The following is a 27,927-nucleotide window of genomic DNA, read 5'->3' on the forward strand; positions in this document are numbered from 1 at the left end:
GATATACATAAATATTGAAAAGACTTTATGCCACTGACAGATAGTGAACCTTTGAACCATATCGTAAATAAAACATAAACTGCCATAAATACAAATCCCAATGAAACACTTTCAGAAGTTTGTTGATATTGACTCATAAATGTCTATCCTTCAATCCTCTACTGCACATATGTTATTGCACTACAAAAACATAACACAATGTTCCGAGTTACTGCAAAGAAAAGGCACACATTATAAATACTGAGTCCAAATAATTTTTTCATCTAAATTGAATTCCAGTTGAAATAGTAGCTATGGTGACAGGCCTACCTTTAATTAGGATGCTAACTCTCTTTAGGTTGTTGATGTACTGTTAACCCACATTAGGGTCAAAATGTCATGGCTCTATTGTTTGGTTAGGCAAGACAAGAACACCAATTCTTTCATCAAAGTCAAAAATTTCAAAACTTTTTTTTGCTGTGTGGTTTCAAAGACGTTACACATCTTTTTTATGAAATATAGCAAGAATTTTGCCAAGTGAACATTTCGCTTATAAATATCAGTAAAAAAACAACCAAGTGAATAAATTAAATAAATAGTTTGAAATAAGAACAACTGTCACAGGATTTTGCACAGCAGTTCAGTTAGTCAGACGACATCAGTGATAAGATGGTCCCGCTCCTCTTCTGTGACCCTGGTAACAGAGAGGGGCTTGCTCGGACAGGGGGCGTGTCCGGTCCGCAGCAGCAGGACAGTGGCTCTGGGTGTGTCTCTGAGCAGGTCTGGTCCCTGGCGGCTGGTGGAGCAGGTGGGACAGGCAGTTACGGGGGTCACACACAGAGAGAGCACCACTGTGTCCGGACCAGGCTGAGAGCTGCTCCGAGGCGTCTGTTGAAGATCTACGACTGAAATGACAAAGATGACAAAACTGCAGTCAGTCAGAATAATGTTTGTTACAAATGTGAATAAAAATGTGTGCGTTGCATATGGCATCATAACAGCAACAGAGGAGAAAACAGAACAACACGAAGTTCACGAGAACAGGTGGCAGTAGCTCAGGAGGCAGAGCTGGTCGATTGTCTCATCACCCGAAGGCAGAGGTTTGACTCCGATGGCCTATGGTGCATACTGCCATTGTGTCCTTGAGCACTTCACCCAGCGGCTCCAGTACCTCTGACACTGGTGTATGAATTAGTAGCTCATCAGTATCACTGGACACTGCACTACGGTGGAAATCCTGTTATATTGACCTACATAGTATCAGATAGATAGATCTTCAACTACATTTCAATGTATTATAATATCACTAACTAATGCACCATGCAAAGCTGTGCATGCAAACTTAGGCAGTGTTTAACCTGTGCTACTTGTTAGTGTAAACTGCAATAAAAAGTACATGCAGAAAGTGTGCCACATTCACTGTGATGTGTTACTACAGGTTAATCAAGTTGCTGCAAGTTAGTGATGAAACTACAGCTACCAGCAGGCTTCAGCTGGTTACCTGCGGGCAAGAGAGGGCCTCCCTCGCCTTAGTGGTTGGGAGAGTGGCGATACTGAGGCAGCAGGCTGCTGACAATCTATAAAAAACTGATAAATTAGACAAATATACAGTGGTGACACTCAGGGGTAGACAAGGGACCCACAAGAAACAACAGGAAGGACCATGTGAGAGTATCTGAGTCTCGCCAGCCACTTCATTCAATATGTTTTCAAAAACTCTTCCATGGCTCTTAAAACTGATTATCATGGTACTTTTTGTAATGCTTAGGTGTGTTGCAAACATGTGTTACATACAAGAAAAAGCAGCCTCACAAAGAGACAGTCCACACAACAGTCAGCAAAAACACAACACAAAGCAACTAACAGACAGACACTGACACAAAAGCAAGTTCACCAATTCAATGTATTGTTTTTGTTTTTACACAAAATACAGAGAGCATATTGGCAAAAGAGAATATTGAATCTCACTGTGTTCATCTGTATCCTTTATTTTCCTTCACACCTTCAAACCCACCTATACATTTTAGAAATATAAACCCTAATAATCATAGTATAGTAAGCACTTGCTTATTATTTAATGGAATGGAATAAAATAAACTACAGAAGCAGCATTTGACAGGCCATTTATTAAATATGTTTAAATAGTCTGAGTGTGCCACCTGGTGGTCAAGCTTGGGACTGGTCTTTTTTGAGACCCTTGTTTAATTGAGGGTGGACAGGTGAGTTACAGAGAGGACGCTTTTTAGGGACAGCTTTTTAAAAACTATTGTCCAATGTTATTATGATGTTCAACCTGTCAAAAGCCAAATGTTAGTGCTTCAAAACAGCATGCATCGGTAAATTTACAGTACGCCGTATTAAGTAAGGTTATGGTTAAAATACAATTAATATAGAAATCAATTAATGTTTGTATTGTTTAATATGTATAACATTTACATGCCAATAGATACTAATGAGACACATACAAGAATCAGCCACTAGGGGCCACTGTGTATCATGGAGCACACAGTGTATCTGCAGAAAACTGCACATTCAGTTTCTATTGATTAATATGACAGATTTGACTATTGGGTACTTAGGTTTATTGGAATCATATCTTCTCACTAGTACAGTTTGGTAAATACCAGTATGGTATTTCTACACACCTGTTTTTCTCCTCCTCCCTGTATTCCACCTAATTCCAAGACTGCACAGTAGAGCCAAGGAGCTACTTTCTGCATTATAAGCAGTGGTAGAACAAGTATTCAATTTTGTTACTTAAGTAAAAGTAGAGGTATCAGAGCAAAAACAGAGCATAAACCCCTGAGGCTTTTCAGCAGATCTCAAACTATAATAAAAAATATTTTTACTTTTCAGTCCTGTTCAAAATCTAGTGGAGTAGAAAGTACAGATACCTGCTCTCAAATATAATGAAGTAAAGTAAAAAGTATCCACTTTAAAATTTACTTGAGTAAAGTACAGATATCTAATATTTTTACTTAAGTACAGTACACTCCACCACTGATTATAAGTCATCTCTTTCGGGGAAGGTGAGGGGACACTGAGGTGGAGTTATTGGGGCTGCATCCTGGAGAACGTTGGCCTGTATCCTGCCTTGAGTAAACCTTTCTTTGAATCTCTACTGTCAGCCAGTCTGGATTTATCACTGCAGGCTCTATGCCCACACTGACAGTGGAGAGGTCTGGTTTGGACCCATCTGAACCTGAGGTCTGATAGAGAGGGTTGGAGGTCCAAGCAGGTGTGTTTGGCCATGCTGGCTCTACAGAGGTAGGCAGGTTGAGGGCACTGAGGACACACAGACTGTGGAATCGGGTGGGGCTGGGGGGAGCTGTACGGGCGGCTCTGCCACTTACTTTAGGAGGACTGCTTTTAATCTTGGGCACTTTAGCCCCACGGCCTCGATGTGTCTGCTCGTGGTCAAACTCTAGATCTTCCAGCCGTTGTGTTAGAGCCAGTTTCTGCTGGATTGCCATTCGCAGAAGAGAGTTCAATGTCTTTTTCTCATCTTCTGCTGCTGCCAGCTGCCTCTGCATCTCATCCAGCTGGGTAACATACTCGTCACATCTACAGGAGAAAATTGATAAAAATTTGACTTAACACTCTCAGATAAAAGATGGCTCTGAATTCATCTGTTATATTGTCTTTGTGTTTAGAAAGCGCTATATAAATAAAATGTTAGTATTGTGTTACCTGGTAGCAAACATAGCTCTAAGAGATGAGAACGTTGCAGCGTCTTCTTTCAAAGCCTTCAGCTCATTCCTCAACTTCATCATGGTCTCTGTCACCATTGACTTTTCGTTCTCATATTTGCTCTTCAAATTGGCCAGAGCAACCTCTGCAGTCTGAAACACAGATAATAAATAATTGTATTATTTGCATTGCATCATGTTTACCTGCAAGATTAGTTATTTATAAGCAATAGCGTCATCTTGAGAATAAAATAAATGTACCTGTTTATTGGCCTTCAGCACCAGCCTCAGTGTAGCTATCTGTTCTCTCTTCGTGCTCAGCAGAGACTTCAGCTTGAGTATCTCCTCCATGCAGGACTCTTTGTCCTTGTCAAGAATAGGGGCCAGCTCCCTGGCAGCAGCCCTCTGCCGAGACAGCTGCAGGGAGCGGTCCACAGCCCTCTGGAGGTGCTTAATCTGATCTCTGATGATGGCGTTGAGGTTGTAAATATTCATGGGCTCTTTGCGTAGGTCCCCTGCCTCTGAGGGTACAGGGGATGGACATGAGGACAGGCTGCTGGCTGTGCGAGTGGGGCTCCCATGGTACGCTGGAGAGTCTACCCCAGAGGTGGACTCACTGTGGCTGGTGTCTTTGGACGGGGAGTCCATGGGGCTGCGTGGAGGGTCAGAGGAGCAGGCAGCAGAGATGGCAGCCAGGCGTCGGGCCAGACGAGGGGACAGTAATGCTCGAGGGTCATCTGAGCCTTTGAGACTGCCACCACGAGTGACACGGCTCTGCCTGTAGTAGTCCAGCATGACGCGGTTTGGAGTCTCATTGTTGCATAGACACACATGGTGATAGAGCTGCGCCAGCTCCTCACTGAATGTCACTAACTCATCCTGGGCTGTGTTCAGCACACTCTGGCTCTCTGCTGTGGTTGCTGAAGCTGCTCGTAGCTCTGCTTCCAGTGTAGTGACCCTCTCCCTGGCCTCACGGCATACACGCTCCAGATTAGTGACCTGAAAGGGGTACATGGGTTAGATCATGTCTTTAGAGTAATACTCATAGCAATTCCACCTGATAAGTACCTGTTCAGAGAGTGTTTGGACCCTGTCGTCAGAGGGGCTCTCCCCTTGGCCCTCCACTGCTTGGTTGTACTTCTCCTTTAGCACCTTGAGCTCTGCCTTCAGGTCGATGACCTCAGTCACTGCCACTTTATACTTACACTCCAGCATCTCCAAACCATGAATGTCAGCATCATGACCGTTGGCTGGAGGTGACAGACCACCGTCCGGTTTCTCACTTTCTTGGGGGTCTGCCAGCTCTTTGTCTCCATTGAGCTGCTTCATTGCGTTGACATGCTCCGTGAGGCGGTGCACCCTCTCGTTCTGTTCGCTCAGGGCGCCCTGTGTGTGCTCTAGCTGCACCTGGGACTCTTGCAGAGTGCGAAGGAGAGTGGCTTTCTCACGCTCCACCTGATTTGATGGCACACAATCAGATCAATAACCAGCAGTTAAAATAAAACCATATATGTGCTAGCCTGATTCATGATTTTTGTTTTCTGATGGTGCATCCACTACCAACTTATTCAGGACACAATGACACAACAAATTGATCAAGAGCAAATGCTGACCAACTGTTAGTAATGACATCTTATGGAGACAAGAAGGTGGCAAACGCTCCACCAAAAAGTTACTTAGTGCACCTTTAAGTTGTACTCTGTAATTCCTAAACACAGAATTCAAAAGTAGCAAAACAGATCCTAATAAAAAGGAACCCAGTGACATTATAATACTGTTACCGACCATATGTTTCCCAAAAGAATATGCACTGAAGAGAAAATCAATTAGCAAGTAATTCTGTGTATATTTCTACTCTCTGCTAACACAAGCTCACTAAGATGTTGTCTGTGCATTGTTCCTACCGGAATATAGTCCAGGTAAAGATCCAGAGCTGCTACTTCATCAGACTTTTCACATTTAACAGATTTACATTTTGTGCTTGTCATGTATTATATCTCCACATTTTACCTTAAACCAATAATAAAAATATGTTTATACAAGCACATGTATAGTGTGTATGTATTCAGTTTAATTATTATGAGAGTTAAGTTCATCTTTGCTGCAATAAGACTGTTCAAATCCATAATCACCAGTGAGGAGCTAGGGCTCACCTGCAGCAGCTGCTGTTTCAGCTTCTGAATCTCAGACATGTTGAGCTCACTGAACAGATCTGGAACAGGGTGCAGGCTGTCCCCCTTTCTCCCCGGGCGATACTCTCCATTTATTTTTGCCAGTCCCGCGGCAGTGTGAAGATGCCCATTACGCCTGTTGCAGTCTTCATTGTTTCCGTTGGCGCTGGGGGCCTGGTTGCTGCTCGTGCCGTTGGTTTCTTCACTGAACTTGAGGCCCTCCACTCCAGTGACAGTGAGGGCCAGGTGCGCCCCTGCTCCATAAACACTGTCACTCAGGCTGAGGTGGTGTGACAGCTCTTTGCGCAGGTTGTTCTTCTGTTCTCTCTCATTTTTTAAGGCATCCAGCGCCTCCTCCAGGTGACCCTGGGAAATATCCTTCAGACGCAGAGCATCCTCCAGCTGACTGTTCAGTAGAACAGTCTCCTCCTCCAGAACTTTTATTTCATGTTTTAACCCTTCATACTCCACCTACAGAAAATAAACAGATGTTGTTTGCCTCATCTTTGGGAAGAATTACAAATATTCATTTATTTTGTATTACAACACACACAGTGGTGTCAATACAAGAAATGATATAACATATATAAGTTGTTCAAATGTATGGCATCACACAAGGTCAAAGAAAGTATAGTATATAAATCAGAGGCAGCTAATGATTTTGATCACTGCCCTGAGGCACTAGAGTTATGTTACTTGAGATGCCGCTGCATTATATTATTGCATTATGTACGTACCTGCAGTACTTTGCACTGACCTGGCTCTGTCTGAGCGTTGACACCAGCTTCTGCAGAGTGATGTTCTCCTCCTCCAGCTCAGTGTAGTCCTGGAGCAGACGAGTCTCTCTGAACTTGTACTCTTTAATTTCTTCTCTCATTCGGCTTCTCTGTAACTCCAGTGTCTCATTAGCCTGTGACAAACAGTAAGCAGAACTTTTTCAACTCCTGACATAGTATAGCATGTCCAGTTTTTCATTGATAAATATGATGTTAAGTTTATGAATAAGTCAGCAACTTTCTGTTCCCAGAATAATTAAAAAGTCCATATGAGAGTCAGGAGAAGTGTCAATGTGGGAACCAAAGTCATTAATCCTCCTGTAGTTGGCACACACGGTCAGCAGAATCAATGATGTACTAGCAACTACTGTATTAATGCTAGGTTCTCCTAAACACAGACCCATGGTAAAATGCACATCTTTGCACTCTTTGCCCTAATCCCAGTGTGAGTTTCTAGTTGAAAATTGAACTGGATGACTTGATGTTGCTAATGCTAAAATGTCATTACTAAAAAACAACACAGTTCAATAGCAGTGTTCTGCCCTGTGTGCTCCTGCTCATACCTATGTTCCTATAGCTCATAGATCTAACCTATATTAAGTATTTGGTCTTATTTTTTCATGTTAATCTGAATCAAAGAACAATACTGTATGTTTATGTGTGTGCTAGTTTTACTGCAGAGCTGCCTGCAGCATCCCTGCGGCTCACTACATATGGCAGAAGTGCTGACCCACAGACAGTGTCAGGAGAAGGTACTGCACATATTCTCAGACTAAAGCTCCACTTCTCTTTGTTACAAGGACATTGGCTGTACTTTTTCAAAAAACAAGTTAGAAAGAAATACAGAATGAAAGATTACCATTTCTCTATTGGTAGCGGTGACTGGCAGCAGCTCTCAAGTAAAAAAAAAAAAAAGAGCATTCCCTAATAAAGCAAATTAGCAATATCTATTTTATTTAATGTAAGTCTAAACACTACATTACAGATGTATGCAGTTGAATCACATATTCATAGAAACAAGGGGTATTATGTGAGGACAATGTGCTTTGAGAGTTTAGAGAACAGTGATTGGCTGCAGGTGAGATGGAGGCTTAGGTCAGGGACAGAGCATTACTCAACACTGGCACATAGCCCACCACACAGGGCACCCCCAGGTCACAGCTCATTTGATTTTAACAGAATTGTGCTGCTTTTTGCACACACACACACACACACACACACGCGCGCACACCCACACACACACACACACACACACACACGCACACGCGCGCACACACACACACACATATATATATATAAATTATATATATATATATATATATATATATATATATATATATATATATACAGAGAGAGAGAGAGAGAGAGAGAGAGAGAGAGAGAGATGTAGATATAGTTACGTTAAATCATTTTAAATTGTGTTTGGTTGAACTGTTGGTGGTGTGTAATTATAATATAATTATAATTATATTGGCTCCAGTGTGTTGTCAAAGAACATAGAAATAGTGAATGATTAATATTAACGTCTAGAATGTTGAGTTTTACATGTTTACTGTATCAGGTGATTCATTGCTTCCTACTGGAGTCAAAAGCTAACATTACTAAACTCACAGCATTCTGGACATGGATAATGCAATAACTGATCAGAAATGATTGTTATGACTGAGGATGTCCCGCACATTTTCAGCCTGTATATGTGCTCACAGTGACACCTCCCTCTGCTCCTCCACATGTGCCGAGCTCAGGGCATTTCTCTCAGCCCTGAGCTTAGAGCTGGATTTGGCCTCTACAATGGGGTCTGACCTGGGCTTGACCTCTGTGGCTGCACTGGGGCACACATGAGCAAACTACAGCACACTCATGTAATGTAGAGCCTGACCTATTTGTGTCAATCAACATGGACTGTTCAGTTTCAATCAACTGCTACACGATAGGCTTCAACATACAGTATAATGAAAAAGTGATCCTATCAAGCAATGTCCAACTGATATTTTAAACCAGTGGTGTCTAAACTATGGGCCAGGTGCCAACTGTGTTTTTTTTTGTTGGCCCCCAGGCTTCCTCCTAAATTGGCCCAACTGGCCAATAGTGCTGCACATGATCATCATAACCTAAATAGCAAACATTTGAATGTGACACAGACATAATACCTAATGTTCCATTCCTTATTAGTGTGGTGGCTCAGTTAAATGTAACATTTAAATTGTTTACTGCAGTGTCCTGTAGTCTGTGGCCCTCCTCTCCGTATATGTTTCAAATCAATGTGGTTTGGCTGACCTCTCGTAGCTCCTGTGCTAGCCCATTGAGCCGCTCAGTCTCTGCCTGGGAGTTGGAGGCCACAGAGCGGCTCAGGGTCAGCTCTGTCTGCAGCTCCAGCAGGCGGCCCATGTAATAGGCCTCTTTGGACGCAGACTCCAGCAGCAGTGTCTCCTCATTGGTTTCACCGTCCTCTGCCACCTTACGCTGGTTTGTGTAGGCCAGTCCAAAGGCCTGTGGAAACACCAGGAACACAGTGTTACTCAATTTTGTAAATAAAATAAAATAAAAATGATTGGTGCAATAATTGTTGTCATGATTCAAATTTGATTGCGCACACTGCCCAAGTGTTGAAGAAGAGAAACATGGCGTCTACATCTAACCCTGCTTTGTAAGTGTATAAGTGATCGCAAGTGGAACATTGGCAGTGCAGCAGGTGCAGCGGCGGCCCCATAAGGATACATCTGTAGGGTAAGGTTTCGGGAGGATCAATAGAAACACTGTTCCTATTTCCTGACACAGGTTTTCACAGAGCTGACTTGTCATGATAATCAGGCCATGGCTCTGATTAAAGAAATCAAGTTAACAGCAGAACAATACTGTCTTACAAACACGCTGGTATTACTATAAATTATACTTTGCTAAAGTTCTACTTGCTTGTTAGTATTGTGGTATTAGCATTATTGATCGATTGCTTTGTTCATTAGCCATGCTGGTCTCCATAGATCAGTGATTCCTAGTCTAAATTCTTAGGATCCCCAGGGTTTTCCAAAATCAGGTTCAAACTAGACTCATGAATGGTAATGAAGAGATGGCAGGTTAAGTGCTTCTACTCTGCATACGGTGCATTTTATAATAATCACTGTTTTATAACATCTTTCTTAACTATAAAGAAAATGTATTTTTTCCTCGATAGACAGCGTCCATTGGTAAAAAAGGGGTCACTGGGAGAAAAGGTGGTCTTGAGATAATGGTTCTATACAGTCAACTCTACAACAATGATCCTTTACTACTGCATGGAGACAAAATCCATGTGTCCCACACGTGACCATGCAGCCCGGGTCATAAAAACATGGCATGTGTTAATAATAGATTACATATTCCATCTCATGATAATAACTTTTTCCTTTTTGACATTAATCATTTATGAGCCTAAGATATGGAAAGAGAGTAAGTCTGCAGCTAAGCATTTTTCCATTCTTACAAAATAAAAATGATGATACCGTTGTACTGTATATAAAATGGAAAATCGTTTAAACAACACTTTTCTAAATGTTAACAATGATGACACTCCAAAGACACACTGTATAAGGAGTTTTTTTTTTTTCCAGTAATTCACTTCTAAAACAAACTCACCGGGGCCTATATGATCTTACCAATTGAAAGTAACCACTAAAATATATCATTTGGTTTGTTTCCATATTCAAACGTCACTCGTCGCTATTCACTGCTATTCCCATTCCCCATTCAACACATTTAATGAGTGGAACTTTTTGTTTTCCATTAAAATGCAGACGTAGCACTTAGCATATGGAGCTATATCAACTCCAGTACATTAACAATAAACCACTGGAGCATGAAACTACCATTGACTGTTGTGTAAGCTCGACCATTCTCCATTTCCCTTTGGAGTCCTCCTCTCTCTTTGTCCATCCACTATAGAGTTCATCTTGTGCTGCACTGGCCCCATTACCCGCCCACTCTCCAGAGGCTCAGTTTTGATTGTAGTGAGCGATTAAAAGGGAGGGCCTCTAGAATAAACGTGGTGATTAATGAACACACTATGTGGGCAACAAGCAACTGCTCCCGCTGCCAACGTCTCTGCAGCCTTTTGTACGCAACTGAGGCCCAACACAGTCGTTTGGCACCAGCGTGACATTAAATCAAATTATGACAGTAACATGAATACAAATCATAGTACACTGATTACACAATATACGGTATATTGATTATAGATTGGACGGCAATAAGGTGGTCAAAAAATCAATAGGCATATACCAGAATAATGACCTTGTATCAACATTAAAGAAACTACTATTATTTTCTGTTTCAAATGACATATTGCATAAAAGTGTGTGTGGTTTTTTTTTTTATCATGACTATGGAATCAAAAATCAATAGCTACAATCGACTTCTTATTGTTAAAATTGTGTTTAAAAAAATACTACAGGGCAACAAAAATGCTCTTTTGTGTTGCCGTCACTGCAAGAAATCCAGTGATATAACGCTAAAGTATTGGAACAAGATGGAATTAATGATTGGAGATATTTGGACTTTTTGGTGTATTGGCCATCGATCTTAAATCTCCAACATAGATATTTTGTTTTGGTCAATCTGCTGCCTAAAAATGCACACAAAATTTTATAATAACACTTTAATACACATAGATAGCTGCACAAAATATGACTACAACGCTCTCTTATAGGTTTGTAGGTAAAAAAGACATGGGGGGAGTTTGGAGTGAATTTAAATTTCATCATTTGGGGAAAATAATCCAAACTGGTCCAAAATATCAGCACAAAAAATATATATCAGTAGAGCTTATTGGACATCGGTTGCTCTCTGTTCTGTATTCAGTCGATATCGGTATCATTGGCCACAGAAAAACCCATATGGTTCGATCTCTAATAATGTTACAAATATTAGCGTGTCAGAAAGAAGAAAATGAAGATAATTTCTATCATCACTATTATTGTCTCTCATCAGCACGCTCGAAAACTCCAGCCAAAACACCAGCTTGGCTGCTTTGCTCCATTCTTTACTGGTGACGTAAGTGATTTGACTGCCCAGTCTCCCAGAATAGATCCCCAAACCCTGAAAGAGCTTGTGTTTGAATGCAGTGAATCAGAAACATGTCATCCCAGTAAACATGTATTGGCTGGATGTGAGTGAAGAGGCAGATGGTCTGAACACGTCTCTTCCATGTGCTCCTCTGAGTATCCGCTCTGCAAAAGGGTTTTCTACATTTGTAAAACTAAAAAAAAGCTTATCTCTTGTTTTAAAGTATTGTTTTGACTATAGTTGACATTTGTTTAGTTAGTAGACTACAATGAAATATGATCAGTTTTTTGTAGTGTGCTCTAGGGCTGCATGATTTTGGTTTTTTTTCTGCCAAGTATTGCAATTAGATTTGTGATATATGTTTTTAAAATATACTTATGCTCAGATTTCACTTACTGTTGTAAACTACTTCAGGAGCAATAACATTTGAGAGGAGACTTTATAAACTAATACAAGCCTCTCATGAATTTCAGAACATACTGTATCTGAGGAGGTCAAAACTAAAACAGCCATAGTGCGCTCCATCTGCCTCCTGCTCCCGTTCAACACAAAGTCAAACAGGACAAAGATGGTGACTGAAACATGTTATTTACACATTAAAACTCCTCGCCTTCTGTCACGGCCTCACATCTAAAAATAACACATGCTAATTATGTTTTTCATTCTAAACATCGATCTATAAAACCAAATGGGACTGACATACCTCAAACATACGCCACATGACATAAGCAATAATTTATGAGCTGTTAAAGTTTAATATTGCTCCTGTGATGCAATTCATTTGGAGCGGTTGATTGGCAGCTTTTTACTGTTAAAATACGATAATTCATTCAACCTTGAGGCCCAGGGTCTACTGCAGTGGATACAAAAGCGTCCTCTCCACAGATATTCTTCCCTAGGGCCGTACGGAGAGAGAGAAAAAGGGAAAGAGAGATACAGGGAGAGAGAAACAGAGAGAGAGAGAAAGAGGGAGGGGTGTAGGAGGGAGAGAGAGGGAGGTGGACCAAAAAACAAACTGGCCTGTGCACTATTGTACATGGGAGGAGCCCGCTGATACTCCGAGCGGCTAATGAGGAGTCATGGGACGTCCTGAGGCGCTGGGACAGTCTACACAGTCATATTTCAACTGTAGCTAACTAAATAACAACCTTTGAACCGTGATGAACTTTTCTGACAGGGATAGTCTGGTACCTCCATTGGTTATGTTATTGCATTGCCTGGAATTTTCCGCAGTATGGCATTAGATGTATCCATCTGGCAAAAGCAATAACAGCTCTGTGAAGACAAGCAGGTGGTGGGAGACCCCTCACCAGAAAAAGAACAAAGTGCAACTTTAAATACCTATTTGTAACCGTTGCTTGTCCAGATGGTTGACCCCATGTGGAGCTAAAAGGTCTTTAGCACCATGGACAGAGACAAGCAGAGCAGCTGTCCGGACTGCAGGCTCAAATCTGTGACCCCAGGAATTCAAACTAAAATACACAGGTACCAGATTTCTTTAATAGACTTTAAAAAAACAAAACGATTTAATAATATTGGACCAGTTGATTGTAAGAATATAAGACTGCTACAAGCTGTTATACCAGATTTTTACAAAGCTAGTTCTTTAGTCTAGTTCATTTTAGTCCAAACATATTCCTCACTTTCTTAATGCATTCTGAGCATCCAAATTCTTCACCACAATGACTTTATACTTTACTTTCAGAGGCCAGAGCTTTGCCGTCACCCTCCTGCTAACAACAACTATGATGCCAGCAGTGCACTTGCTTCACTTTCTGATTCACGGACACTAAAATGACTTTATTATTAGATGCAGGCAGCACACAGTGGTATCATTTTCCTATAACCTGCTTTTCCAATAAATCTTTGGACAAAGGTTGTGTACAGCCACTTCAAAGCCCTATATAGAACCTGTATATTAGACTATAGAATACAATATAGGATATTTATGTGAAATGATGCCCCGACACAGTATCTGTGCACAAGGACAGACAAATGTCCTCATGTGCCTTTGGGGCAGTGGTGAATCTGCCAAGTCAAGAGATCTGTCAGCTCTGAGATCCACCACACTCATTCTGCAGCAGAGAGAAGGCCACCGCCATTAAAATGGAGGTCACACAATGAGGGATTTTAAACTTATTTTACAAAAGTAATCAAATAAGTCCGATTAAGCACATGCCCCTTGTGTTCAATTCACTAAACGCCAGGCTTAAAGATGATTACTTTAAAGCTGCTCAGACGTCTCTTTTGCTGGTGCAACTAAGGCTGAACGGTTTGGGAAACTGTAGTTAGATTTTGATTCACATTTTCCATAAGAATTGGCAAAAAGACTAAACTAAAACAAAATAATATAAGAATCACATGTATTTCAGAACGTGTTTGTACACATATAAACTACACTGATAGTGGCTTTTATGCAGAATAATGATGTTTCGTTGTTTGTAGAGGAAAACCAGCAACAATAGGTGTGTAACTGGAATGAACTTTCTGTCTTGATGTTGATTAAAGTTATGCACCTGTCTTAGGGTGCGCTCACAGATGCACATAGACCACATCAATAACGGGACCAAACAGAGACTATTCAGAACTAAACCTGGACTAGGCCAAGACTAGAACAGGACCAAACCAAGTGAACTATCTGGACTTAAACCCAGACCCAACACGGACAAGTGTAAACGCAAGTGTGTCCGGCTGAAATATGAATCACCCCTGAAAAAGAGTGTGTGAATGCAGTGAATGAGAAACATATATAAGGTATAAACTACATTGTTAGTGGCTTTTATGCAGAATAAGGCAGGATATTTTGTTGTTTGTATAAGAAGTTATAATACTCCAAAGCTTTTTCTGATTGTGTCCATTCAAATTGCCATTTTGATTTGGTTGTGATTAATCTTGCAACGTCCCATTTCAGAATCCCCTCTCCTCTCTGATGATTTGATTGTGTTATAGGAAAACAGGACAACACAATAAGAAAATGGATTACCTGGGTTTTCTGCTCCTCCGACGCCTTTCAGCCTAGAAGATCCCATTCTGTGCGTAATAACGAGCTATTATTCCGACACCGTAGGAGACCATCCATAATACAGGACGGCTGAAATGCCCTATTTGTGCTTCATAGTGAAAATCCATGCCAGTTACAGCCAAAGCACAATAGTGTCACATCTGCCACTTTGTAAGCAGCACAATGTATTCACACAATCTGAAGGTCTGCCAGAGGATAGGCCCCTCACTTTGAAAGACTTGTCTTATTAAGAGTGATTTAATTTGGCTCATGATAAGAAAGAACCTGGATTATTTCCCAGAATGCTTGTCACAAACGGTCTGTGCTTCGCCGAACGGACATAGGATCCGTATAATAGAGGCAAGAGGGAATAAAAATGCTTTTCAATTGTGCCAAAGAATGTAATTTCGGGTTAGTTGGTTTGTCAGTCCGTTAGTGAAAACAAAAACGTTGTCTTTTCTTTCCTGTCTACTTCCAGATTTTAACGCCAGATGCCCTTCCTCACTTTCTCTTTAGTGGGGCTTTACGAAATACCAAAAAAAAAAAGAATAATTTTTTGTATTTGTTTGTTTCACTTTGTTTATTTTGTGACATTTTCTTCCAATTCTTAAAATTCTTACAGTGCAATATTTAGGGCTAAACTGCATATACCAGAGATTTCGGCTGCCAGAGGAATTATTTGTCAATTTAAACAGAAACAATCTCACCCATGCAAAAGACACCACCTTGAAAATATGGTTCCTGCGCAAAAATAAAACTGCAGAATCCAGATAGGCAGGGTGATGCAACATGGAACAATCTGCTGTTTGCCATGAGGAGCGTAAAATATGGAAGTGCACGCAGAAGACAGCCCTTTCTGTTGCTAAAACCCTATAGCGCATTCTCAGCAAACCAACACATAAACACATGGTCTGCCCTTTGAATATGTCCCGCACACAGATAAAAGATGACTTCAAAAATACACACTGCTACAGGCTCTCTCTGACACGCACCGCACTGGTATTCAGAAAGACTCGTGCCGTTCATCTTAGTGGAAGGAAACAACACACAGGGATAGATTGCATGTCTATTTGTTCCTTTGTAGGATCAGAATCTTTTGGATCTGATCGTGTCAAAGAGTCGTTCAAAAGGCTGTGTTCTTTTACTATTTATTTATATGACACAAGCCGACGTGAGAACTCATTTTATCTACAAATTAATCAAAGAGAGAAACGGCAAAGGCTCAGGTGAAAGTTTAAAATGGTTCAAACTGAAAGTGGGGGAGTGTTTGCCCTTTGAAATGATGAGATTCTAAATAAAATGTTGCGCTACAGTGACAAGAATTTTAAAAAGTAAACATTATTATGTAATCAAATGTGTCTTTTTTGTGCACAAATCTCTCACTGATGTCATCTTCTCTGCTTCTTTGTTGGTTCAGAGTTAATCAGTGGAAAAATTAATACAAATTGGAAAGAAAAACACTTGGTTCTGAATTGGTTACTACATTTTTGTCTCAATTTTGTGGCTTGGCATTATTGCTTTGTCTAGAATGCCCCACATTAAAGCATTTAGACTAACTGAGACAAGCAAGCAGGAGACGCAGCAACGCCGATTTAGTTACAGGTTAGACCAGCGGAGAGGCGAGCACATTCAGGACGCATGTTTTCCAAGATATAGCAAGTGTTCTGCGATACTGTGGAACATGCAAGAAGAGATCGACATATGGATTTTTCATGGCCGATGCTGATAACGATTGTTTAGAATCCAGAGCAACCAATGGCCGATAAGCTCTGCTGATACTTAGGGCCGATATTTAGGCTTTTGGGCTGATTTTGATTATTTTTACCCAAATTATGTACCTAATTAAACGCACTACAGACTCCCCCCAAGCCCTTTTTCACCACAAATCTATAAGGGAGCAGTGTAGTCATGTTTTGTGCAGCTGTTGCGTCATATTTAAGTGTTAATATAAACCTTTATGTGCATTTTTTAGGACGCAAATTGGCCAAAACTAAATACTGGCCTATGCTGGACATTTAGGGTGATATCTGATACGCTAAAAAGTCAAAATTTCGGCCTGATATACTAGCCAAATGATATATCAGTCTATCTCTACATTTAAGGCAATTGTCAGAAAACCAGCAGCACTAACTTTGTAACTGGAATGTACTTTCTGTTTACAGGTTGATTAAAGCTATGCACCTGTCTTGGGTTGCGCTCACACTTGCACATAGACCACATCAATATTGAGACTAAACTGAGACAAAATTCAAAACTAAAGCTGGACTAGACCAGGACTAGAACAGGACCAAACCAAGACCTAACAAGGACAAGTGTTCACCCACCGTTAGTGACCACAAATAGATTGTCTCCCTGAAAATGAATCAATCTCATTTTAAATCAATTGCTCTTTTCAACTTTAAATGACCACGGTGAATAATTACTCACTGAAACCAAGTGCACCGTGGCTTCAGTCTATGGGCCTTGTGTGAAGAAGAATGACCAGGCTAATGCAGGAAGTGTGGATCGACCAGAGCCGCTCCACCTCCTGCACAGCGCAGCATCATTCTGACCTTTGCTCCATCAGTCAAAGCATTGGACGCAACATTAAAGGGAGGATTCCTGATGAGTAAGATCTAGATGTAAAATGAAAATACGTAGCGAGGGTTATGAGATTGGATGGTTTCAGTGGATACAGGAAGAGAGGCACCGGGAGGAGACAGGCTGACAGACAGAGGGCAGATTCACATGATAAGGCTTTGAGTGGTTTCCTGGGTCGGAGGCCAGCCAAAGAGATAACCAGTCAGAACACATCTTCATCAGTATACAGTCTTACGTATAACTACAAAGAGAAGACAGCCGTGGGGTTATTTAATCCCGCATTTTGAAGCTCTAAGGGTAGACAGCCAAATACGTATGAACTTTATCTTGGTCACGTGTTAAAAACAACCAACGGATCAAATGCCTGCTTCATGCAACAGGAAATCAATGATCAGTGAGTCTCTGTTGATAAAGAGACTTATTAATTAGGCCTTAAAGCAGACCTATTCTGTAAAATCCACTTTTTTAAGCTTTTAACCATGTAATCGTTGTTTCCTCTTCTCATTTAAACTATCTTTAAACTCCTGTATTCTCCCGTCAAACCCTGTTTCCACCAAAATGGTACAAGTCCACTGCTCTGTACTTACTTAGTTCTCCAATTTTGATTTATTAATTGGTGAATTCGACAATATTGCGTAAAAAAAAATCTGTTTCTTGCCAGTGGAGATGCCAACAGCTACACGGCTCTTTGTTGTGTTGATGTTTACACCGACAGAACTGAGCACCGCAGTTTAACACAGAAATCAGCAGACTTGTTTCTTTTATTAAGTCGTTTTAGATAAATATTGCGGTTTATAATGTCCAAATCATAACGTAATAACCCACGGGTGTCACAGATTATAAAGCAAACTGACACAAGTAAAACCTTTATAGAATCGTTTATGTTAAAATCATCAGGGAAGTACTTATAGTTTGTGTAAGATTTTTGTGCTACTGCATTGAGAGCCCTGTACCAGATCACCCAAATATATTATGCAGTAGTACTATTGGACAATTCCATTAGCAGATCTGGTAAATAATCTAGAACACATTTATTTTAGGATGTGCAAATTAGTCGTAAAGTTATAGGTAGAATGTTAAATTTGATGAGTCACTGCAACACATACAACATATTCCAGATTAACCTTAAATAAACGTTAACTGGTTTATTTTTATATCCCGTTCCCTTACGTGTTTTCTGTGGCCTAGAAAAAAGGGGTTAGTTAAATGAGTTAACTAGGGTTTGATTTAGTGCATGTCTAACCCCATCGTCTCCTCACGGGTCAAATGACAGAGACAGATCTGCTGACCCGGGTGTGAGCAGTGCACACATTAGCAGGGCTTGTTTGGCTACGCAAGTCACTGTATGTAGAGAGGACAATGGAGCTAAAGAGGAAAGACAGGAGACTCGCAATGTCCAATGTCCAATACAACCGCCTCTGGTCATCCAAGGCTTTATGATATACAAACCCTGAATGACTGAACGTGTTTGGAGTAATATCTCATTGTGATTTTTGGGCATAATGTGATTTAAAATCGATTTTTTTTCTGTTTATAGGAATTGTAAGATTTAGATTTAGAATTGCATTAACTTGACCCATCTGCAGTAGTGGAACGTAACAAAGTAAAATAGTAAAATACTGTAATTTTAGGTATCTGTACTTTACCTAAGTAGATTTTTAAGTGGATACCTTTTACTTTTACTTTAATACATTTGAGAGCAGTTGTCTGTACTTTCTACTCCACTACATTTTTGAACTGGACTGAAAAGTTTAAGTATTTTTTTTCTAATTGTCTGAGACCTGCTGAAAAGGCTGGGGGTTATTTTTTAAAACATTTGTAGTTTGAGCAAACAACACTTTGCAAAGAGAACAGGTCGGAAAGGAAGATCAAACAAAATTCAGCACAAATCTTTATCAAAATCACTACATTTGAAGCTTCATTAGATGTCAAAGTCTCCACAAAATACTTACGTTTTACTCTTTAAGTGCATTTTAAATAGGTACTTTAATGCTTTTATTTCATTTTTTTTTTCTTTATGTGATACTTTTACTTTTACTTAAGCATTTTTTTTTTTGCTCTGCTTTCTGTACTTTTACTTAAGTAACCAAATGGACTACTTCTTCCACCACTCCACTATCTGTGTCCCCTGATATGAGGTAAACATGTTCAAATCAAACACAGCTTTTACCGATAATAATTCTGATTCTAATAATGCTGAGTTCTTCTTCAAACAGAAAGTGTGATGTTACAGTTTGAAAAGTGCACATTTCAAACCTGTCAGGGAGCATCGTTATTTAAGATACACAGAAATATGAACTGCTAAACTAAGTGCAAGAATCATTTCAGGTTTTAGATGCAGTGCTGTAAACGACAGTATTGAACTATTAAATTGCAATGCATGCGATTTTGTAACAACTGAAATTTTGATTTGATTGGGAATTTCAACACTAATTCAAGTGACTATTACGTTCCTGATTTTCTCCCCAAAACTAGGGATTGGACAATAAACAATAATAACGTTTATCGTGATAAAAAGAGTAAACGATAATTGTGTGTGGGACATTTGATATAATCGTGATACTTGTCAATATATCACCAGAATGTGCAGAAAAATCTAAGTCTCCATGATGATCTGTTCTGTATCATTGCTGTTTTCATTGATAACAAAGTACAATACTATAACAGTTGTTTAAAGGTTCTACATTACGCACATTTTATTCTTGTGAGCTTTAAGCCATGTTATAATGTTGTTACCTCGTCAAAAACATACCCGGAGTTGTATTTTGTTTCATTCACAGTTGTTTAAGTAACTCTTTATTATTACTCTGTCCACATCTCCAAAGCTCAAAATGCCCTGTTCCACCTTGTGATGCCATGAAGTGATAGTTTTCAAGTTAACAGCTCCTTTTACATTTACTTTAGTCGAGCATTAGCATTTCCAGGACTGAAAATCATCCAAATGATTCTAGTGAAGCTGTGTGGAGTTTAAAACACAGTGGAGCACTTCCTGTATCACCGTGACATCACAAGGTGTAACAGAGCGTTTTCTGTTTTCTCAACGTAAATATGCCTGATTTGTGGGTTAAACACGTGAATGAAACAAAACACAGCTGCAGGTCTGTTTGTGATGAGGAAACAACACTTTAACAGATTAGAAAACAGCTAAATATGTGCCCTTTAAATATAGAAATTACAACTATTCACATCCAGAACATTTTTAAACTGTCAGCAACTTTAATCATTATCGTGATCACAGCATCAAATTTCAATATTGTCGCATACCTACCTAAAACACAAGTTGATAATGGAGGTGGTGGTTGTGTTTTGCTGGGCTTTCAAACATTGCCGCACACACAGCTAAAGCAGACGACTAATCGATGACCAGCGCCCACGGCCAGGGGAGTCCTATTGCTTCTTCTCGTTTACTGTATCTCATTGCAGAAGGCACAAGGCACCGGCTTTTAATAAACATCTTTGTGTTTCTCCGCACTGGCAGAACAAAGGAAAATGGGTGAAATGTATTTAAAGCATATTGAAAAAAACTATAATATATCTCTGGGGTGTAGTAGGACACACCCTGCGTTTTTGCCGTTACAGACAGGGGCCGTTAAACACAAACATAAAAACCTGATATAAGAAGAGCCGTAAAAACATGAGCCCCAAAGGATGGACGGTCACTCAGCAGAACGCAATCACGCACATCTGCACAAAGGAAGTGAAAATATAGCAGATTATATTGTATAAGCGCTGAGTGACTATTAGACAATTGCCCTGTTGTCGATTAGCTGAACGTTCAATTGCCATATTCAAACACGAGGCATGACAGACGCTTATCTGTATGCGCAGCAGCTTTCGTCGCCTGTTGCAAAGGTCAGAGGTCAACCCGGTCAAATCTCAAGCCAATAAGTCTCAACACATTTGTAGGACATGATTAGAAAATACACAGTTATTACTAGGGATGCACAGGCTTTAAGTATGTGAGAATCTTCAAAATGATACTAGGGCAAAGATGGAAAATATGATGGATTTTCTTTAAACACAACCAGCGTTAGGGAAAAATATTATATTATTACATGAGTTTTGTAAAGCTGTTTATTATTTAAAGCAAGGGTGTCCAAACTTTTCTCATTAAGGGTCACATAAAAACACAGACAAAGCTGAGGGCTGATTGAGGGACATAGACTGATTGCGAATACAGTGAATATTTCAAATCTGTGTTATTATTACAAGTTAGACTGAACCACTAGACCTTTATTCATGCTCACATCCTCAGTGGGACACATTAAATATTTGATATGGGCTTGTTAAAGTAGATTTTCAGGAATGTACAGTAAAAAGTACTGTTTAAAGTAATATGAGACAATTCACCTGGAAGCTTGAGGGCCAAGAAAAACTGGTCTGAGGGCCGCATTTCGCCCCTGAGCCACAGTTTGGGCACGCCTGGTTTAAAGTAACTAATGAGCAGATTTGAAAAGTATTATGAGGGGATTCAAGCCAACACTGTTCACACCAGTTTATAGACCAAAATGGGACATAGGCGGAGCCGATATCTTGGAACCGATATCCGATACCAGTATTGTAATGGTGCATCCCTAATTATTACATGAAAATATTTCTAATTTTCTTTTAGACATGACTTCAATTAAATGCAAACCAGATTGGCTTTTGTTTCAGCTATGATTTTGAATATTAATTTAATATCATAACCATATTTTAATACATTCCGTTTCATGACAAAACATTTTTTTTTACTTCAAATTCAAAAGAAATATGTTGTATATTGCGTAGCCTCATTACATTATCGTTACATTGTTAGATTATTAGGTTATACTGAAATTATTTACCTCTGAATAACATCCACTAATTTGACTAAACCAGGTTAATTTTATATGCCCTTCATTGAATTACATGAAATGTGTCAGCGCAAAGCAGAAAACAGAAAAGTGTGCTGTCACAAATCAATGCATAATTCCATCTAACAGTGGGATAGAAGAAAAACAGAGCCCCCGGATGAGGAGGGGGATGGTGGGCTGCTGGTCCAGGGCACTACACAGACCCACTCAGTATTGATTGAGTCGTTACGTGCACCTTTACTGGGCTCTCTGCTGACGCAAAGAGGCGCAGAAAAGAAGGAGAGAAAAACTGTAACGAACCCTTTCTCCTAAGATAGATTTACAACTGCAGCCGCCGCGTTTTTCAACCCTCAAAGGTCAAATGCAACGGGGTTAAAACATGCTAATCCACATTCAGGCTGTGCAAATCCGCAAAGTGATTCCTTCATTAGAGGTTTAGACAAGACTTCAATGTTCAAATGAGATTGTTAACATAAGAAAGACCAGGCCCGGATCAGAATGTAAAGTTGAAGCTCTAGAGATTCCACAGAGGAGGTGACCCTGGCGTGACTTTAAACATGTCCTTCGCTGGCCACCGTCATTCATTTTCTGAAGGAGGTGAAGTCAGAGAGCGGTTTTATGCCATTACAACTGGTGCGGAAGGTGTGGTCACAAGACAAAGGTAATCAATCAATCGCTATTAGTAGAAGTTTTTAAAACATACAGAGGTCAGTTCACAGTTTACATCTCTGTATCACACGCTTGGACTCAATATTGGTTAGTTAATGTTACGTTTGGGTGATACGGCAATAGTTCGGTTGATAGAGTGTGTGCACTGGTGTATGAATGTGTGTGTGAATGTGTGAGTGGTCCCTTGATGTAAAGTGCTGTGAGTGACTTGAAGGTGGAAAAGCACTATATAAAAATGTGACCACAAGAATATGTATTATTTATTAGATTTTATGTTGTCTTAAAAAAAAAAAATCGTAACAGTAAAATATAGGATTTTAATCATCGCCCTTTTAGTTTCTTCCTCCAACGTCTGAACTCCAAACCGCATGCTTTTACTGACAGAAGATTGGCCGTCGCTGTGAAACTCTCAGTTAAAAAGACCCAAGCTGATCACTGACAATTAAAAATGACTCAATCTTGATTAAAATTCAGTTGATTGCTCAGCTCTATATAAATAAATGTGAATATTGACAATACATGTGAGAAGCAGACATTTCTTTCTTTACTTTTCTTTCTTTCTTTATTCTTTATTTGTCAGGGATCATTAATCTTACAAAAGAAGAGTTGATTTGTACCAGATTGAGCTACGGCTACTTTCCCTCTGCAGTCTCTGTGCAGGTGAACACACATTAAAACACACATTTCATTACAAAAAAAAAACTGTTCATCATTGACATTAGCAGTAAAATACAATAAATGTCCCCAAGTCCAATGCAGTATGCTTCCTACAGTCCAAACCAATTAAAAAAAATAATTATGTGCAGGTTTTTACAGTGAGACAGAACAACGCAAATTAACTAAACTGGTGTGGACACGTTTGATTATCTAAAATGTACTTAAGTAAAATAATTCACATAAGAACACAATGTCCATTCTTCACCACAGCTGCAGCGTCCCCCTCAATACGCCGTACTACAGTGAGACGGGTCTGCCCAGAGACAGCACTAACAAGCCACGAGCACGGGGTAATAATACGAGCAGAGCTTAGACCACTGTCCCGGGACACTACACACAGAGCAATGCAGAAGATGAGAAGGAGGGACTGGACCGGAGGCAAAATATTAAAAAAAAGAAAAAAAAAAGAAAGAAAAGTGCAGTGGAGGAGTGGGATGAGAGATGCTTTGGGCACCTGAATTGGCTCAAATGATTCCACACAGAAAAATATGATAATCTAACACATTTGAGGGTTTAACCAAAGCGGCAGAGAGGAGGTATTAACCTAAAGGACAAAAGTGTTCACAATCACACTATAATTATTAAGCCTGACTTGGCATTCTGCAATCACTCAGAAAAAGTTGTGCGTTTTTGTCATCCATCCATCTATCTATCCATTTTCTTCCACTTATCTAGGACTCTGAGGCTTCCATCACTCCAGACACTTCCTCCTGCTCCTCCGGTGGGACCCCCAAGGCGTTCCCAGGCCTTTTATGTGTTTTTGTGATATAAAAGACAAAGCGCTGCTGTCACTTTTGCAATGTTTATACTGTACCATTATTCAACCAACCACGCAACCACATATCTGCACAAAATCAGGAAGATGCAAGCAAATATATTACATTTTTTAAGGATTTAACAACTTTAGACAAAAATAATGCATATAACATTGCTTCTCCCGGAATGAGAACAAGACACACAATCCACACATTTCAACAAGACATAATTTATGAATTTAATACGAACCTGTCAACCCCAAAAGCAATTTCAATTTCCATTTTGATTTCCCTCCAGAACCTCCCATGATACAAGACGAAAGAATCCGTTTTTGTGTGGCAGATTTTAAAGTTTATATATTCATAGAAGTGTGAGACTGACGTGGAAGTATGTGCAAGAGTAATATCACATCAGGAAATGGATTATTCAGTTGCAGAAGTACACAGACAAAACAACAAAAAATGCATTTAAAACAAAGATGGCTGCAGACAAACAAATACATAGAGTACAAGTTACATTTAGACGAACAGGTAGCTGATCTTCTACCAAAATGGGAGGTTTCTTAGTGCAACTTTAAGCCACATTTCTTACGATTATTCCCTCATCATCCACAGCATCACATCTCACTGAAAATCAATACAGAGGTAGACATCGGGGCTCTGCTTCACTGCCGTCAACTTGTTCCAAACGAGCTGTATAATGAATCTACAAAGTGCTCAACTCTTCAGCCCCTGCACTAAAGAAGCACAAGGAAACATATGAGCGTAGGACCACACATGCATAATGTAATGTGGGGAGTGCTGCCCCTTAAGCTCAGCAAGTGGTCATGACTTATTTAGTGCGAAGCTTGAAGAAATTACATAAAACACAGTATATTTCAACTCAGTTCAAGTTCATTCCTTAGTCACGGTCCATTTAAAAACACACAAGGACAGTGACGATACAATATCTCCACATCTTGGCAGCGTATTGCACTGAATCTGATCACGATAACCACTATATCAAGTTATCGTTCAATATATGGCAGCTGGAACAAATATTTTGAGGCTCAGTATTTACCGTGAGTACTTTTTCTTTGTATAAATGGGGAGATTTGGGGTATTTCTGCTATAATACGATAAGATTTGAGCTGCGTAGCGATGAATTAGTCACGTTCATAGTTAATTATGGATACGTTCTGTTGTTTATTTGATGCAGCTCATGTCTTTTAAGAAAAAAAAATGGTTTTCTGGGATTATCTTGCATTATTTAAATCTTAATTAGTGGCATAAAGTAGTTTCAATATTATCGTTTATAACAATATTTCTCTGTAGGGATGTATCGTGCTTCTAGTGCATCGCGGCCTCCTTAAGAGCACCCACAAAGAGTAACTGCAAAGCTTTGTTATTGGCCAACCGCAGTCTTTGCACACTGGATTTTTTGTAGTGAGTCCAGGGGTGGGCAGTGTACAACGGTGTAGAATATAATATCAGCTTTACATCATCAATACAAGGACCAAACTTGTGTGTAAGAGCATTTTCCTGAGCATACAACAGCCGTACACTGTCTATAGATATTATCATCATTTGTCCTGTCCGCAGTGAGGATATACCCAAGATATTTCAGTTTAGTTGTAACATTAGACAGGCAGAAATCAGGATATTTGACTATGACTCATAATTTTGTCATTCTAAAAGTGCTCTGTTTCTGTTTTGTTTCTGTTTTCAGGCTCCAAAATGGACTTGTTTTTCTCTAAAGTTTCTCTTCTGTGTTTTAAAATAGGAAGTACTTATGCTAAAATCAAGTAAATATCAATTGTAATTTATTCACAAATACAAAACTCTCTCATGTCAAAGTTAATACCATCCCAGGTTGTAGAAGAACATGCTACTTCAACTGAATCTGTTTCTTCAGGCTTGGAAACAGCATAAAGAAAAAGTAGCTCCCAGTGACATTTTTGTTACTATTAAACTGGTATAAAAAGGATAATTTACACGTTAGATACAGAGCATATTTTCAGAGAGTGTAGCCTTCATCAGATGTGAGCTGGCAACACAGTGTCTCTTCCCTGCGACTTATTGTTGTAAAAATGCCCCCTTCAGCTGTTCCCTTCATGTGCCCTTTTGGTTTAAGCAACTCCCAAAACGCCCTTGAGCCCTGAGCCCTGTCAGCAGCCCGTCTGTGTCCATGTATGCACTAATGATGGAATATACTGTAGCACACCAGCATTCATTATTCAACATGGATCGAGTGGCATTTCTAAATATGTCGCAACATATAGGCTTCATCACAGGGCAGAATTCAGTGGAGAAGCATAAGCATAAGCATAAATCTATACTGAAACTGTAAAAATAATTAGAAATGTGACAATGTTTTAAAGCAATACGGAGAATGTTTAAACCATACAATCTGTCCTAGAGTTCACTGTATGCACAATAGTGTAATTATCTACAAAATATTTGTATAAATGCTCAGACAAAACCATTTTCACATAAACTGTTGTGTATGCCAAAAACACCTTTTCCTTGTGTCTTTGTTGTACAGTGTTATGGGCCTTAACTGCAGTGAGCAACTGTAAATGAGCAGATAACACTGAGTTAAGATGAAATACAGATAATGCCAAACCCCGATGCAGTCGCTCGCCACAATGACAGAGTCATGCCATGAAACAGCCAAATATAACACCAAAATGAAGGCTCAAAACGTGAACCATGAACAAGAAAAACATGTGAATAAGACTTTAATAGTTGGTACTTAGTGGTGACCACCAGAACAACTTTCCAAAGCAGGAAACAAAGACATTTGTCCTGGACGATTCTTTTCAGCCACATCAATCTCGGCCACACTGTAGGCTACTATTGTAAACCATAAACCAGGGGCTGTTAGTGTCTGGTAGATGCTGGATGGTCACTTGGGGCTGCAGCTCATCCTGTACTTGTGCACATCACTGCAGTGCTTTAGCCACGCCACTGTCTCCCACAGAACAAGTGTCTCCTCTTACCTCCTGTAACTGCTCCAACTCCCTCCTCAGAATCTCCTGCTCGCTCTCCAGGTCCGCATACTTCACTTTCAGAGCCTGGTTCTCCTCCAGAACGACCAGCCCGCACTCTGCCGCCCTGATCTTCTCCCGGTTGGCCTCCGCCAGCTCCAGCGTGAGCCGCTCCACCTCGGCCCGGTACTCCTCCACCTTTTCCCCGCATCCTCCATCCGCGGCCATCGCCCCTCTCGTGCAGAGTGTGTCCCCGGTCAGTGTGGCTGTCCCTGCCTCTCCCCTCTGCTGTGGGGCTGCACACAGGCGGGCGGAGGCTGCGGGATGCTCGGTGTGTCTCAGCTCACAGAGGGGCGCAGGATGTCCATGAGCTGCAGTCACACTGACGGGAAGAACACAACAAACCCTTGCGACAAAATTAGGTCAGTGCTGTCCTGTCCCCCGGACTCTCAGCAATAACACTCAGCATCAATTCTGCTTATTCATACACGCAGTGGCGCCCCCTGCTGGAGAGTTCAGACATAGCGGCTGGACCGTACCACGTGCAAACCTGCACAGGACATGTTAGATATTAAGTGTTTACTTTTATTTTGACCCCGTAGGCCCCTGTAGTTGGTTAAGACGGGACATGTGACACTGGGTAAGTTTCACATTTCAGTTTTTTCTCCAGAAAAGCATTTTTCATAGTTGTTAGCAAAACTTTAAACATGCAGTATTTTGTTATAATATTACAATAAATTGAAAAACAC

At 40.2% G+C, this 27,927-nt stretch overlaps 1 protein-coding gene across 3 annotated transcripts; it reads right to left on the reverse strand.

The window, feature by feature from the left end:
- Nucleotides 1-301: 301 nt before the first annotated feature.
- bicd1a (bicaudal D homolog 1a) lies at nucleotides 302-27,426 on the reverse strand. 3 transcript variants are annotated; one of them, XM_055222369.1, is made up of 10 exons: nucleotides 27,191-27,426; nucleotides 8,893-9,105; nucleotides 6,597-6,749; nucleotides 5,822-6,310; nucleotides 4,737-5,123; nucleotides 3,930-4,667; nucleotides 3,670-3,821; nucleotides 3,333-3,543; nucleotides 1,481-1,556; nucleotides 302-884 (listed from the first exon to the last, which is right to left on the reverse strand). In XM_055222369.1, exons 1-9 carry the CDS (start codon nucleotides 27,404-27,406, stop codon nucleotides 1,509-1,511), a joined length of 2,607 nt encoding a protein of 868 aa, XP_055078344.1. In that variant the 5' UTR covers nucleotides 27,407-27,426; the 3' UTR covers nucleotides 302-884; nucleotides 1,481-1,508. The 3 variants fall into 3 exon arrangements, with proteins under 3 accessions (XP_055078344.1, XP_055078345.1, XP_033824630.1); XM_055222370.1 differs by having other exon boundaries at nucleotides 1,481-1,566; XM_033968739.2 differs by lacking the exon at nucleotides 1,481-1,556.
- Between the last annotated feature and the right edge of the window lie 501 nt (nucleotides 27,427-27,927).

This window comes from Periophthalmus magnuspinnatus, chromosome 6, assembly GCF_009829125.3.
Source record: "Periophthalmus magnuspinnatus isolate fPerMag1 chromosome 6, fPerMag1.2.pri, whole genome shotgun sequence".
Lineage (NCBI taxonomy): Eukaryota > Metazoa > Chordata > Actinopteri > Gobiiformes > Gobiidae > Periophthalmus > Periophthalmus magnuspinnatus.

Bases quoted from the DNA above. Each gene is read 5' to 3' on its own strand.
- bicd1a (XM_055222370.1), bottom strand. From the start codon at position 27,406: ATGGCCGCGGATGGAGGATGCGGGGAAAAGGTGGAGGAGTACCGGGCC. The intron at 6,311-6,596 runs GTCAGTGCAAAG...TATTTTCTGTAG, and splicing joins CAACGCTCAGACAGAGCCAG to GTGGAGTATGAAGGGTTAAA. The intron at 4,668-4,736 runs GTACTTATCAGG...TACCCCTTTCAG, and splicing joins TCCAAACACTCTCTGAACAG to GTCACTAATCTGGAGCGTGT.